We start from the raw sequence: 14047 nt of genomic DNA on the forward strand, positions 1-14047 counted from the left end.
TACTCTCGATTATATATTTTCTATGAATATGTTGATGCATTTTTTTTAATAAGCAATAAGAATATGATCTCATTTTTTCATTGTTCGAATACTTGTCGTAATTGTGTTGAACAATTTGTGTGAAATTAATATGTTTCTTGTTATATCACTAATTTACGAAGCTTTATTAACCCCGGCAATTTGCGTTCAGCAATACGGGGACTTGCATTTATTAGTTGCATAATTATATTAAATAATGAGAATCAACGCAACAAAAATGAGTACTCCGATCGAGGAGAAGATTGATCAGAAATTGAAGGTGAGAAATTAATATCTTTCATTTTTCTAAATATATTTTATCTATCTTTTTTTTCAAATTCATATAAATATGAAAGATAATATTTGTTTTATAATTAAATTTGTTGTTGACTTTCTCTTAAATAAAATGATAAAATAAACATAAAATTATATTTTTTAATTTTAGAAATTATTTATCTTATAAGTGCATTTTAAAAATAATAATAATATTATTATTAATAGTATTTTTATATTCATATTTCAATTGCAATTATGTAAATAATAAAATATATAAAGAAAAAAAATATTAGTTTAGAGATGATAATAATATGATAATATAATAATATGAAATTGTAAATGTAAAATGAATTGTTTAAATATATATTTTTAAAATATAATAAATGTATAAACCATTGGAATAATATATACAACAATTATAATACAAAAATTTTATTTTTAATTTAAAGATATTTAATTTAATTAAAATATACAAGATTCAATATATTTTATTATATATTTGAAAAGGTAAGAACAGGAATGGTGAGTGTTAGTGATGGAAAAAGTAAACCAGTACCAATGCGTTTACATCTGTCTATGGAAGTTTTAAAACTTCAAAGAGAAGATTTAGAGGTAAAGTTTATAATATTATTGTTTTATATCATAAGATTTTATTTATACAACATACAAAAAAAATACTATTGACTTTCAGCAGGCAGCGAATCATAATAAACCTCCATTAGATGCTAAAGAAAGAATGGTACAAATTACAAGACAAAAAGTTGGAGGCTTAGGATTAAGTATAAAAGGAGGAGCAGAACATAAACTTCCTGTACTTATATCTAGAATTTATAAAGGCCAAGCAGCTGATCAATGTGGCCAACTATTTGTAGGAGATGCGATTATTAAAGGTTTAAATTTAATATATATTATTAAATTTAATAAAATTAATATAGATTTAATAATATATTAAATACTAATTATTAAAAAGTAATGTTTTAAAAAATTAAAAAAATTTTTTTTATATTAAAAAAATAAATGTTTTTGTATATAAATAATATAGATTTTTATTTCCATAATGGAAAATAAACCAATGAAAAACATATTGGTTGTACATATACTGTTTTATATAATAGATAGTCTTGAATGCCTATTTGTGTCATACCTGTCAATATTGGCTTTTTTCTTTGAAATAATATTTCTGTATTGACTATTCATTTATATATTATATATTATAAAATTTTACTTTTAAATAATGAAAATTATTTTATTTAAAATAATTCAATCTTATAAAATTTTAAAAATAAAATTTAGTTATAAAATTATTTGTAAAATATATAATTTTATTTTTATAAATAATATTTTTATTTTAGTAAATGGAGAATATATAACTGCATGTAATCATGATGATGCTGTCAACATTTTAAGAAATGCTGGTGATATAGTAGTTTTAACAGTAAAACATTATCGTGCAGCAAAGCCATTTCTACAAAAAAATGGTAAATATCATTTAATAAATTTTAAGCATTTTTTTAATAATTTTGATTTTAAATAATAATATAATTTTTAGAAAAAGAAGAAAAATTAGACAACGTTGCAAATGGAGGATCAGAAGATGAATGGTTATCATCTAATAGACAAAGTGATAGTTCTAGATGTGGTCATAGTAGACAAAGTTCAAATGCATCTGCCACTTCAATGCAATATAAAAAATGGATAGATGTTATAACAGGTTTTAATCATTTTTTTTTCTTGAAAAAATTTTTTAAGATAAATAATTTTTCTAAGAATATTATGTAATTTCAGTTCCATTAATGATGGCTTATGTGACAAGATATATCTTTGGAACAGATAAACTAAGAAGAAATGCATTTGAAGTAAGAGGATTAAATGGTGCACGTACAGGTGTAATTCATTGTGATGATAGTGCCATTTTAAGTCAATGGTTAAAATATATAACAGATAATATTACAGGTTTAACGCATTTACAGGTGAAAAATATTCTTTTCCGAATTAATTTATTATTATTAATTATTATTAGTAATAACTATATAATTGTTTATAAGTTATTTATTTTTTAGATGAAATTATATAACCGCAATTTTGGAGTTGGTGAACGTATAGAATATATGGGATGGGTTAATGAAGCAGTAAGTAATAGTAATCAACCATGGCAAAGTTATAGACCAAGATTTTTAGCATTAAAAGGACCTGATTTGTTATTATTTGAAACTCCTCCTGTAAGTGTTAGTAATATTATAATTAACATATATCTAATAAATTTTAATAATGCATGTTGTGCATAAATGTCAACAATTTATTTCTAGTGCAATATAGGAGATTGGTCACGATGTGCATTGACCTTTAAAGTATATCAAACAATGTTTCGCGTAATGCGAGAATCCGAAAATGTTGATGAAAGACAACATTGTTTTTTAGCTCAAAGTCCAGGTAAACCACCGCGATATTTAAGTGTCGAAACTAGACAAGAACTATTAAGAGTAGAAGCAGCATGGCATACTGCAGTATGTTCAGCTGTTACACATTTGAAAGTTAGTAATCGGTTCTTATGTGTTTCGTTGAAAATTATTTTTAAAATTTATTATTATTATACAAGTTTCTATTTTTTATAGAGTAAAACATTTCCAGTTACTTTTAATGGGAAAAGTGCAGGTTTAACTCTAGAATGGACTCAAGGTTTTACACTTTCTTATGATGACATTGGAGAGACTGTATGGCGTTATAAATTTTCACAATTAAGAGGATCTAGTGATGATGGAAAAAGTAGATTAAAATTACATTTTCAAGAATCAGATAGTATTGCTATTGAGACAAAGGTATTTATTTATTAGAAGCAGAAATAATATATATAAATTTTATTTTCTCTACATTTCATTTGTAGGAATTGGAATGTTCTCAATTGCAGAATTTATTATTCTGTATGCATGCATTTTTAACTGCAAAGGTTGCTGCAGTTGATCCAACATTTTTAACATCAACAACTCCATAAAATTGAAGTAAGTATTATTGCCAAATAAATCAGAAAATGGATCACTGTTCAATATTCGCATATTTGCATAAACAGAAATATTCTAATTAATAAATTAGATTAACGATATGAAATACTAGTCAATTTTTAAAAAAGTTCTTTATTGTTTTTGAATAAAAATTTTATAAATATTTTATTTTTATGTTTTTAATTTTATATCTATAAAATAATAGTAAAATTTCATATTTAATGAGTTTATTACTAAAAATTATTTTATTTATTGTGTACCTTACTATTAACTAAGTACTACTATTTATTTTTTATATTCAATATATTAGAAATTTTTGAATAAATTTATATTTTATTGATATATTTTAAATCAATTATAAAATACAAATATTGTTACTTTAATTTTAAAATTTTTATTTTCTTTTATGTAATAATTATATTTGCATTTATTATGAAAAAGAAATCTTAAGTTAGAAATTTAAAAAAAACTTGTGCTCGTTCATGATTTTTAAGTTCCAATGATAAGGCAATCTTTTCTAAGCAATAAGTTGCATATTTATGTGTTAAATTTTTTTTCATGTATATCTGGTGCCTTAAAAACCATGAACAAGATGTAATTAATAAGTTAAAAAAATTCATTAGTTAAGCATAGTTCTTTAGAACAGCAAATTTTATGCATTTAATATTAACAAATACGCATTAGAAAATTTCATATTACGTTAAAGATTTACAGATTCAAAATTATATTAACTTGATATTAATTATAAATCAGTATTACTTAAGAGAAATAAATTATACATATAACTATCTAATAGCAATAAGTAGTACTAACAGACCATGGTGGCCATCTATTAAACAATTTTATTTACAAATATATATAAATGAGAGAGAAATTATAGGGAAAAAATTAATTTATTGAAACTTAATAAATAGTTAAATTGTTAATTATTTTTCTCTGAATGCTAGCATTTTTTTAATAAATTTTAATTTTTACATTTAATATAAATCTAAATAGATTTAAAATGTTGTTTATTAGGTTTTTTTTTTATTATATGAAAATTCTACTATGCATGATAACTTATTATATTATTATACATAACTTATTACGATTTCATTCCCATTTATCACATTTAAAAGTTAATATTACTAATTACATTAAAAGTTACTTAAAACACATTCTGTGCAATTAATCTATCAATTTACAAATCTATTTAGAGCAATAAATATATAATAAATCAAGAAATAAAACAAATGCTGTTTAGATAACAAACTGCACTTTATATTAATCATGATACACAATTTTTATCGTTAAAATATTATGACAATTTTATCATAATCATCTCAAAAAAAAGTAATAAAACTGTGTGTGCTTATAATTATGTATATGAATATGTATAATTTATTCTTTAATTAATTATTTAACTTTCTTAGTTGATGATTTACTATTTAAAGAAACATTTTTAGCATTTACATAGAAATTTAATAGAATTTTAATAAAAAAATTATTAAAAATTTCATTTCCAATTTTCACATTTTAAAGATACCCAATTAGAATTGTAGAAAGTGCCTATAAATATATATATTACAATACAATCATAAAAGAAATTGTTTTTATATATAAAATATAATTAATTTTGTTTGTTTTATTCTTAAAATCTAATTAAACTACTACATTATTATTATGGTCAGAATTTTTAATATTATAATATTATTTATTATAGCTAAAAGGCACTTTAGAAAAAATTATTTTATTATATTTTTAATAAAATAATTTGTTTTTTTAATCTTATTTATTCATAAAATGAGCATATGCATATAATATTGAGTAATAATATAATTTAGATATTAAGTGCAACTAATTAACTGAATTTAATTATAGAAACATTGCGGTGAATTTTATAAATTTTAATGTTAGAAAATTCAAAACTATAAAAAAAAAATTCGGATACAGGGAAGTATTATTCATAGTTAATCACTTGTTAGATTTGCAAAAATGATTAGATTTAATAAAAATGTAATAATAAAGGAACATAGTAATTCCAACATGCATGCAAATCAATGCATTGTTAAAGCAATTGTAATTATTAGATGCATATGTTGCAATATTCTGTAACATTGCCATTTTTTATTATATATATACATCGCATGTATTCTATAATTAAATTTAGATTATTATTAAAAAAAACTGCACAATTAGATTAAATAAGTAAAATAAGTAATTGAACTATAAAAATTGAACAATGATAAACATATTTATTTATCATTAATTATTATTTAAGAAATTACTTTTTTAAATAAAATCATTGAAGAATTCACGAAAATTTCTATAACTTTTTAATAATAAATATTTATTTATATATAAATATAAAAAATACATGAAATATATTTAATTTGATAAATTTTTAATCAAAATATAATAGAAATATAATTTTAGTAAATATAATATAGATGATATAATTTATATTATTATAACTATTTTAAATTAAATTTATTATAATGTTAATACAATTTTTGTGAATTCTACAATGTATTGATATTTACATATAAATATTTTTTTTTATATACATCATATATTATGTATATAGAATATATACACATTTTTTAAATGATATTTTAATTTAAAACTGATAATTCTGAAATCCCATTTCTTCTTTTTCTTTATTTAAATAATGAAAAACTTTGTTTAAATTGATATCAGAATGATATGGGATTACAGAGATACAATTATCAAAGACAAAAAAACAAACAAAAAACATTTTTATCATATATTTTAAAATATAGTTTATGTGTTATAATGTTTATCCACCCATTGACAATATGTTTTAAAATATATTATTGTTAGAAGTTATAAATGTAAATTTATAATATTTTTTGAATTTTCCTACCACCTACCCATATGTAGTACATATTATTAATTATATTTTATATTTTATATGTAGTGAATTTTTATTTACATTTTTATCATAGAAAGAAAAAAAACTTCATTATTTTTATTTAAATATTTTTGTATAAAAAATAATATTTTATATATAAAAGTTAAAAACATATATTAGAACATTTCTTTTATTAAATTTCAATAAAAAATTTATTATATTATTTAAATTATTAAACAATTATAAATGTATGTTTTGAAACAAAAATGAAATAAAAAAAAAATTTATTTTCAACTTTACTTATATATATATATATATGTAATATCAATATTCATTAAATTAAAATTTCGGAAAGGATGTTTGTTAATTATAGACTGTAATGAGAAATATAAATATTTAAATATATCGATATTCTTTATATAAAACAATTGAAGTAACTATAAGAAATAATATATTTACACTATTAAAGCCAAGAACGGAATTGTTGAAGAGGTATTTGCTATAACGTGTCAACTCGTGTATCAATATGGCGGCGAATCTCGAGGAAGAGCAAAGTTTAAGAGAGTGCGAGGAATACGTACAAAGACACAATATTCAACAAGTTTTAAAAGACTGTATAGTGCAGCTGTGTGTAGGTCGTCCTGAAAATCCCATATCTTTCCTGAGAGAATACTTTCAAAAACTGGAACGGGTATGTATTGAATCATGTCCTATTAAAATAACCTTAGATTTCTTATTTTTTACTTATTTCATCGTTACTTATAAATATAATAATTTAGTTTTTTATGATATATTTTCTCTTATTTTAAAGATAAATATTTACTTACAATAATATAAATGTAATAAAAAAATATCATTTGTCAGATAAATTATATATATTACATTATAGATTTATCAAAGAATTAGGAAATGTTAAGATTAATAAAACTATGCATATATATTATACTATACAATAAGTCTTACTGCTATTTTATTTTATTAATACAAAGTTGTAATTTTGCATAAAATTATTATGAAAAAAATTTATTTGCAATTTTATAAACAAATTATTTTGATCAATATAAATAGATTGATACATATACGTATATAATTTAATAAATTTTATTTTATAATTAAAAATTTTGTATTTAAAAAAGTTATACTATATATCCATAATTAAATACATTTTTTATTTACATAATTAATTAATTAAAAAAAATAATTAAATTGAAAATTATATTCATTGTACAATAAAAATAAAAATAAAATGCACTTAACATAATATAAATGAAATATAATAATGCAACAAAAACTTAATTTTTTTCATTTTAATTTGTACATTTTATAATCTATTTATTTATTTTTTTTTTGGATATCATGCTTTAATATACCAATACTGTTATAGAAAAAAATTTTATACATATATTAAATATGTGCATAATATTTAATATTATATGTATAATATTATTTAATAAATGTTCGATATTGTGAAGTACTTTTTATTAAACAAACAATCATTTAAAAATTTGCTATTGTTGAATTAAAATAAAACAAAATATGATCAAAGAAATTGAAAGAAAATTTAGAGATTTATATATAAAATTTTAAATATTTTTTTTTAATATTAATGTAATTATTTGACTATTTATTTATTTATTTAATATTCATTTTATTTTATTAGTTTTTTTAAATAGATAAGTAGCGGTCAATATTATTAGTTATAAAAGTTCTATTATTTTCCATTATTTTTATCATCAAACATTTGTGCTTTTATATATAAATATTTATAACCAATACTTATTTTAACAATAATCAATATTACATTTTAATTTTTTTAATTCTCGTTATAATGAAAAAAGATGTTTTTAAAATAATTATATGTAATTATATATATTTAAAAATGTAATTTTTAAATATATATATTTTCCTTGGAATTTTGCAACATTATTATTAAGATTTAAGATTTTCATAAAAAAAATTGAATATTTGGCTATTTTTTTTTTTTTTTTTGTATTGTATTATGAATAAACTTATATCGCATAAAATGATTAATATTTTTTATTTCTCATTTTAAATAAACATAATATGAGAGCAACAAAAAAAGAAACTTGACATCAGTTCTTATTATTATATACTTATTACTATACACATAGCTATACACATATATCGAAAGAGAATATGTGTGACTACAGGGGCTGATCTAAATATAGCATATGCTCAAAATATAACTAAGCGCGTACCTTAGCCAACAACTACAAAAGTTGTATAGGTATTTAACGCATCGTCCTCAAAAATGTGCGAAGCGCACTGCGACAATATGTTTAAAACAGGCAACATCAGAAGTACGTTGTCATCCATTCGGATTTCATCTGTAAATGAATGACCTATAGATTCGATTTTACATTAACGAAAAATATCGTTATTTTATGACATAAAATATCATCTGGCACACAGTACCAACTTTACAAGTAACTACTACGAAAGATCGTGTCGCATTAATCGAATTTGGCGAGACCTTAGAAAATTCAAGCGACACACATTGAATATATAACGCGCGATCAGAAAAGATTCATAGTTGTGATTTGTATCTTTCTTTCGTTCACAATTATTCGGGTATGTGAAACAAGTGTTAACAAAGAAATTTATGTAATAACTGAATAAAAGAGACGTTGCTTGTTTTGTGTTAAATATCGAGTTAATATCAACATATAATGAATGAGGTATGATCGAATCTTATACAAAATTTATATTGTTTAATACGTATTTTATACGTTTTATCATTTCTGCATATATTATCATTATATGTAATTTTCCGATTTTTGAATATATTATTTACTGAGCAACGAACAATTTCAAATTTATGTTTTGATACTTTATATTATTGCTTTGTTTTAATGGTCATTAAGCAATTTATGTGCAGCATAACATAATCAATATAATATTTTTTATTTTCTTTTATATAATTATTATGAAAAAATAAATCATGAAACATGGAATGGAATTTTAGTATAATTTATTAAAAATAATCTAATGATAGATGTGAATTTTTATTTTTTATGATATAATGCACATGGTATTTAATTGTACGCATGTCAAATAAATTCAGCACGTGTTAAAATCATTGATCAATTGATCTTTATTGTTTTACTATTTCAAATTTGATATTATTGTTAATGAACTCGCACACTTTCATAAAATAGTACTATTTTAAATGTTTTAAATATATATGTTTTTGCATAAATCATCTTTTTAATATATTTATTATATAATTTATATAAAGATATTATTTTATTATAGCTTATTTTAAAAAATTTAGTTTTAATATTAACTAATATCAGTTAATAAAATTTAAAAAATATAAAATAAATGTATAGTTGTTATAGATAATTATTGTTTGATAGTTTGCAAATGCTTAATAATTAATATAAAAATGTAAACATAATGCTGGATGGCAAAAAAAAATTGATTTTTAACAAAATTTTTGATAATTAATTTGAAATAATTGTAATCACTAATATTTATTCGATATAAATTAATATTTAATCGATTAATTTTTCTAAATATAATCTATAATTAAAAAAAAAATATATAATTTAATTTATAATTTAAAAAAAACGAATAATTCCTAATTTATTTTACTGTTTACGAGTATATAAATATTTGATCATTATATCGATGGATAACTGTATAACTTATAGATTTTAATGATTTTTAAAAATATGTTATAGAAAATAAAAATTATGTTATAAAAAAAAAATTATGTTATAGAAAATAAAATTTTAAGTAAGTTTTTCTTATATATCAGTTCTTATATCATCGGTTAATCTTTGTTTTTAAAATATTTGCAAAAAATTATACTACTACTACATTAAATTTCACTTATATGTCCTTGACAGCGTGTGTATCATACCGCGTTCATACTACTATTCACACAACAGCTCGTAAAATGTAATTGCTAACAGTGTGAATAAATAAATTATTTACAGCAAATTCATCTCCAAATAATAAGAATCTGTTTATGAATTGTTTAGTATGAATATTATATAATAATTCTATAGTTTGCAAATAGTTTGTGAACAACTTTAATCAATATAAAAATACGATTTATGATTGTTGGTATCTAAAATGTACTTTATATTTATTATTGTTATTTCGATCGCTCATTATTTTATATTTTGAATAAATATTAAATGTAATGGTTTTTACTTAATACTTAATGCTAAGTTTTATTATAATAATAACAATTATGTTTACAAATATATTAAAAATTAAGACCAACTAACAATTGCATATGTAAGGAAAAATTCAAGATCTTATCTTCTATGAATATTTAAACATTATCAAAATTCACGAGAATTAAAAGTCATGAATAAAATGGAAATTTATCATACATCGATGCGTTCATTTTGTTTTCAACTTGAACTAATTGAATTTTAATAAAATATACAAGATTCAGAAAAAAATCATATTATTATAATGTTTTTATGTTATATTGCGCATATATAAGGTGGCATTCATCTGTAAAAACGGCAAGTGACCTATGACATTATTTGCCCACCTTTTCATCGATGTTCATCGTTCACAAGCTAATATTTTATCCAATATACTTTTATAATAAGTAGTCAATTTTCGAAAAATATAAAATAATACTTATAAAAATATTCAATAGAAATTTCTTTATTTGTTTCTCTATATATACTAACGAAATTCACTTTAAAATATCTGATAAAGCATTAGTTTTTTTATTCATGAAATATATTTTATTATTTCTTATTATTGAAAGATTAATCATTTAAATTTTTATAAATGCATTAAAAAAGAATAATTTTTAAAAATTTGATGTTACTTATCATTGGAAAAAGTAAGAATACTAAAAATAAAGTAAACTATATTATTTGTTATTTAAAAATTATTAACTATGAATTAAAAAGTAGAAATCTTCTTGTTATATCAAATTTTTCTGTGGAAAAAATAATGCATATTTTTTGTGATCTCATTAATATATGTTGTTTATATTTGCAATGTATATATATATTTAAGAAATTGAGAAAATATGATTTCATTAAAAGAAGGGCACAATATTGTGTGTTGCGCATGTCTAAGCAAAATTGACTTATAAAAGCGGCTTGTTTGTCTTACGTGACTCTTTCAGGGTTGCATCGTTTTGGAATAAATAAATAATAAGCAAAAGTTTAAAAAAAAAATTGATTGATTGGATATAAAATCGAAGATACTAATTAAAACTAGGAAAACATCAGCTTTCGACATGGTGCAACAGGCAAGTAAAGCAAAATACATGAACAGCGTTCAATTTTCTAATTGATAATGAATTTTAATCTACATAATATAAATAAAAAAAATAGATATGAAAATGAAATTATCTAATCTATTTAAGGAATATTCCTTAAATAGAGCAATATTTAAGGAGAATATATAATTATTAAAAAATATATATAATAAGCAATGTATATATATATATATATTTTTTTAAATTAATTTTAAAAAATGATTTCTTTGATAAACTCTTTTTTTGACAAAAACCAAAACATATATAACATATATCGAATAAAGTATATAATAAAAGTTATCTCTAATAAATAATAAATAATAATAAAAGTATATATTATATAAGTAATGAAACTAATTGACTTTCGTTTTTTTGATTTCAGGAGCAGGCTCATGATGCTAAGCAACAGATTGCAACTAGCCCAGAAGATACCGAGGACATACCTGCTGGGCAACAAGGCCCCCAAGTTCCCAGACGCAGAGGAGGCATCTCTGCGGAGCCGGTCTCCGAAGAAGATGCGACTAGTTATGTTAAAAAAGTCGTACCTAAGGATTATAAAACAATGGCTGCCCTGAGTAAAGCGATTGCTAAAAATGTCCTCTTTGCTCATCTTGATGAGAATGAACGTTCTGATATTTTTGATGCTATGTTTCCTGTTACTTTTTTGCCTGGAGAAGCAATTATTCGACAAGGTACTTAAAAATATATATATTGAATACATTACTATTGTTATTAATTAATTAATTAACAATAGTTAACCGAATATTTTTAATTGCTTGAATCAAATATTTTTTGTCAAATATTAATAGGCGACGAAGGTGACAATTTTTATGTAATCGATCAAGGAGAAGTCGAAATCTTTGTTAATGGTGAATTAGCCACAACAATAGGAGAAGGTGGAAGTTTTGGTGAACTTGCATTAATATACGGGACTCCTCGTGCTGCAACTGTTCGAGCAAAAACAGATGTGAAATTATGGGGTATCGATAGAGATTCTTATCGAAGAATCCTTATGGGTTCTACTATAAGAAAACGAAAGATGTACGAAGAATTCCTTTCCAGAGTTTCAATTTTGGGTAAATAATGCTTATGTTCCATGAAAATATATTAGAATTATTATGAATATTTTATACAAAATTGTTATTTTTAGAATCTTTGGATAAGTGGGAACGGCTCACAGTAGCTGATGCTTTAGAACCAGTGGCATTTGATGATGGTGAAACTATAGTTCGACAAGGTGAACCAGGTGAAGATTTTTATATAATTGTTGAGGGTACAGCTGTTGTTTTACAACAACGTTCAGAAGGTGAAGAACTAGCGGAAGTTGGTCGTTTAGGACCATCTGATTATTTCGGTATATTTATTTTTAAATTATTATTAATAATTATGCAATTAAGTAATTATAAATTTTGAAAAAAATTTAATATTATGCTAATAATAATTTTCTATTGATTGCAGGTGAAATTGCATTATTATTGGATAGGCCAAGGGCAGCAACCGTTGTTGCGCGAGGTCCTTTAAAGTGTGTAAAACTTGATAGAGCAAGATTTGAACGAGTTTTAGGACCGTGTGCAGATATTTTGAAACGCAACATCACCCAGTATAATAGTTTTGTGTCCCTATCCGTATAAATTACTGTATCAATGATATTATCAGTCACTTTAATTTCTTTTTAGTACGTTTCATTATTAACATTTTTTATTTGAATAATGTAAGTAATTGTATCATATCAAATAACGATATAGTCGTATTAAGAATTATATATGTTAAATAATATAATTGCTTATTAAATTTATATTTATTATATCATGAATATTACGATAAATGATAAATGATAATTTGAAAATTTCATAATAGATCTAAATTTTATCAAAAAAGTTTTTTTTAAAGATTGACAAAAGTATTATTATTGAATAATTAAATTTAAATTTAGTTTAAATGATTTTTAAAATTTAAAAAGATATCTTTTTTCTTTGCGAATTTTTATTATTTATGATATTAATGTATGCAATTGATATATATTTTTGCAAAAACATATATAATTCTTATAACGCGAAGTGAATAATTAAATTTCGTAATATATCAGGTTATTACGTACTTTATAACTTGCTATAACAGGCATCATAGAAATCAAATCTTAGCTACTTTTACACAATATATTTCTTTAAAATATTCGAAACCTGTGAAAGTATTTGGAAACAATTTAATAACTGTATATTCCACTTGGCAAGTGTTTTGATTTTTATGGAACGAATAAAAAAAATGTTAAGTTATTAAATCATAGGTTTCATTTTCTATTATAGTAATATTTTTATTTATTTTATTGAAATTTTAAATAAATTTTATAGTTTTGGAAACGTGTGAAATAGAATTTATTATATGCATTACGACGCAATGATTATTTATACACATATCTAAGATTAGAAAAAAAAAATGTAATTTAAATACTTATGTGCCGATGAATTTAAAAACTAAAATTCAGCTGTAACATCGCACAATTTTATTGGCCATTTATGCACAAGAACTGATTAAAAAAATTCTATATTAAGTAATTGCGTTGATTGCTTATACAAACTTATCATATTGTAAATTCAATAAAAAAACAGGTTTTGATCATTAATTATTGAAATTAATTAA

The 14047-nt window shown here is 21.4% G+C and overlaps 2 protein-coding genes and 1 long non-coding RNA gene across 9 annotated transcripts; 2 read left to right on the top strand and 1 right to left on the bottom strand.

Moving 5' to 3' along the window:
- The first annotated feature begins 22 nt into the window (after positions 1-22).
- On the top strand, positions 23-6683 carry Syn2 (Syntrophin-like 2). Of its 4 annotated transcripts, none has more exons than XM_086915143.1 (11): positions 23-298; positions 802-906; positions 986-1184; positions 1647-1772; positions 1844-2005; positions 2080-2264; positions 2355-2513; positions 2601-2825; positions 2907-3110; positions 3176-3290; positions 6614-6683. In XM_086915143.1, exons 1-10 carry the CDS (start codon positions 236-238, stop codon positions 3281-3283), a joined length of 1536 nt encoding a protein of 511 aa, XP_086771269.1. In that variant the 5' UTR covers positions 23-235; the 3' UTR covers positions 3284-3290; positions 6614-6683. The 4 variants fall into 4 exon arrangements, with proteins under 4 accessions (XP_086771269.1, XP_086771354.1, XP_031775646.1 ...); XM_086915228.1 differs by having other exon boundaries at positions 989-1184; XM_031919786.2 differs by lacking the exon at positions 6614-6683 and having other exon boundaries at positions 3176-3630.
- On the bottom strand, positions 6023-7108 carry LOC147658837 (uncharacterized). Its single transcript, XR_015294568.1, has 3 exons — positions 6972-7108; positions 6604-6854; positions 6023-6518 (listed from the first exon to the last, which is right to left on the bottom strand). It is a non-coding gene; the product is annotated as an uncharacterized LOC147658837 (long non-coding RNA).
- Pka-R1 (protein kinase, cAMP-dependent, regulatory subunit type 1) lies at positions 6614-14030 on the top strand. Of its 4 annotated transcripts, none has more exons than XM_086915376.1 (6): positions 6665-6835; positions 11276-11401; positions 11793-12102; positions 12220-12486; positions 12561-12764; positions 12869-14030. In XM_086915376.1, exons 2-6 carry the CDS (start codon positions 11390-11392, stop codon positions 13039-13041), a joined length of 966 nt encoding a protein of 321 aa, XP_086771502.1. In that variant the 5' UTR covers positions 6665-6835; positions 11276-11389; the 3' UTR covers positions 13042-14030. The 4 variants fall into 4 exon arrangements, with proteins under 4 accessions (XP_003690327.1, XP_086771502.1, XP_086771465.1 ...); XM_086915339.1 differs by lacking the exon at positions 6665-6835 and adding an exon at positions 8380-8843; XM_003690279.4 differs by lacking the exon at positions 11276-11401 and having other exon boundaries at positions 6614-6835.
- Positions 14031-14047: the final 17 nt, after the last annotated feature.

The sequence above is a fragment of the Apis florea genome, unplaced genomic scaffold (assembly GCF_048593485.1).
Source record: "Apis florea isolate Af1SG1 unplaced genomic scaffold, ASM4859348v1 contig_1615_pilon, whole genome shotgun sequence".
In the NCBI taxonomy this organism is placed as follows: Eukaryota; Metazoa; Arthropoda; class Insecta; order Hymenoptera; family Apidae; genus Apis; species Apis florea.

Excerpts from the sequence above, each read along its gene's own strand:
- Syn2 (XM_086915143.1), top strand. The coding sequence starts at position 236 with ATGAGAATCAACGCAACAAAAATGAGTACTCCGATCGAGGAGAAGATT. Across the intron at positions 2,265-2,354 it reads CAGGTTTAACGCATTTACAG|ATGAAATTATATAACCGCAA; the intron begins GTGAAAAATATT and ends TTTATTTTTTAG. Across the intron at positions 2,826-2,906 it reads CAGCTGTTACACATTTGAAA|AGTAAAACATTTCCAGTTAC; the intron begins GTTAGTAATCGG and ends TATTTTTTATAG.
- Pka-R1 (XM_003690279.4), top strand. The coding sequence starts at position 6,671 with ATGGCGGCGAATCTCGAGGAAGAGCAAAGTTTAAGAGAGTGCGAGGAA. Across the intron at positions 12,103-12,219 it reads AGAAGCAATTATTCGACAAG|GCGACGAAGGTGACAATTTT; the intron begins GTACTTAAAAAT and ends AAATATTAATAG. Across the intron at positions 12,765-12,868 it reads AGGACCATCTGATTATTTCG|GTGAAATTGCATTATTATTG; the intron begins GTATATTTATTT and ends TATTGATTGCAG.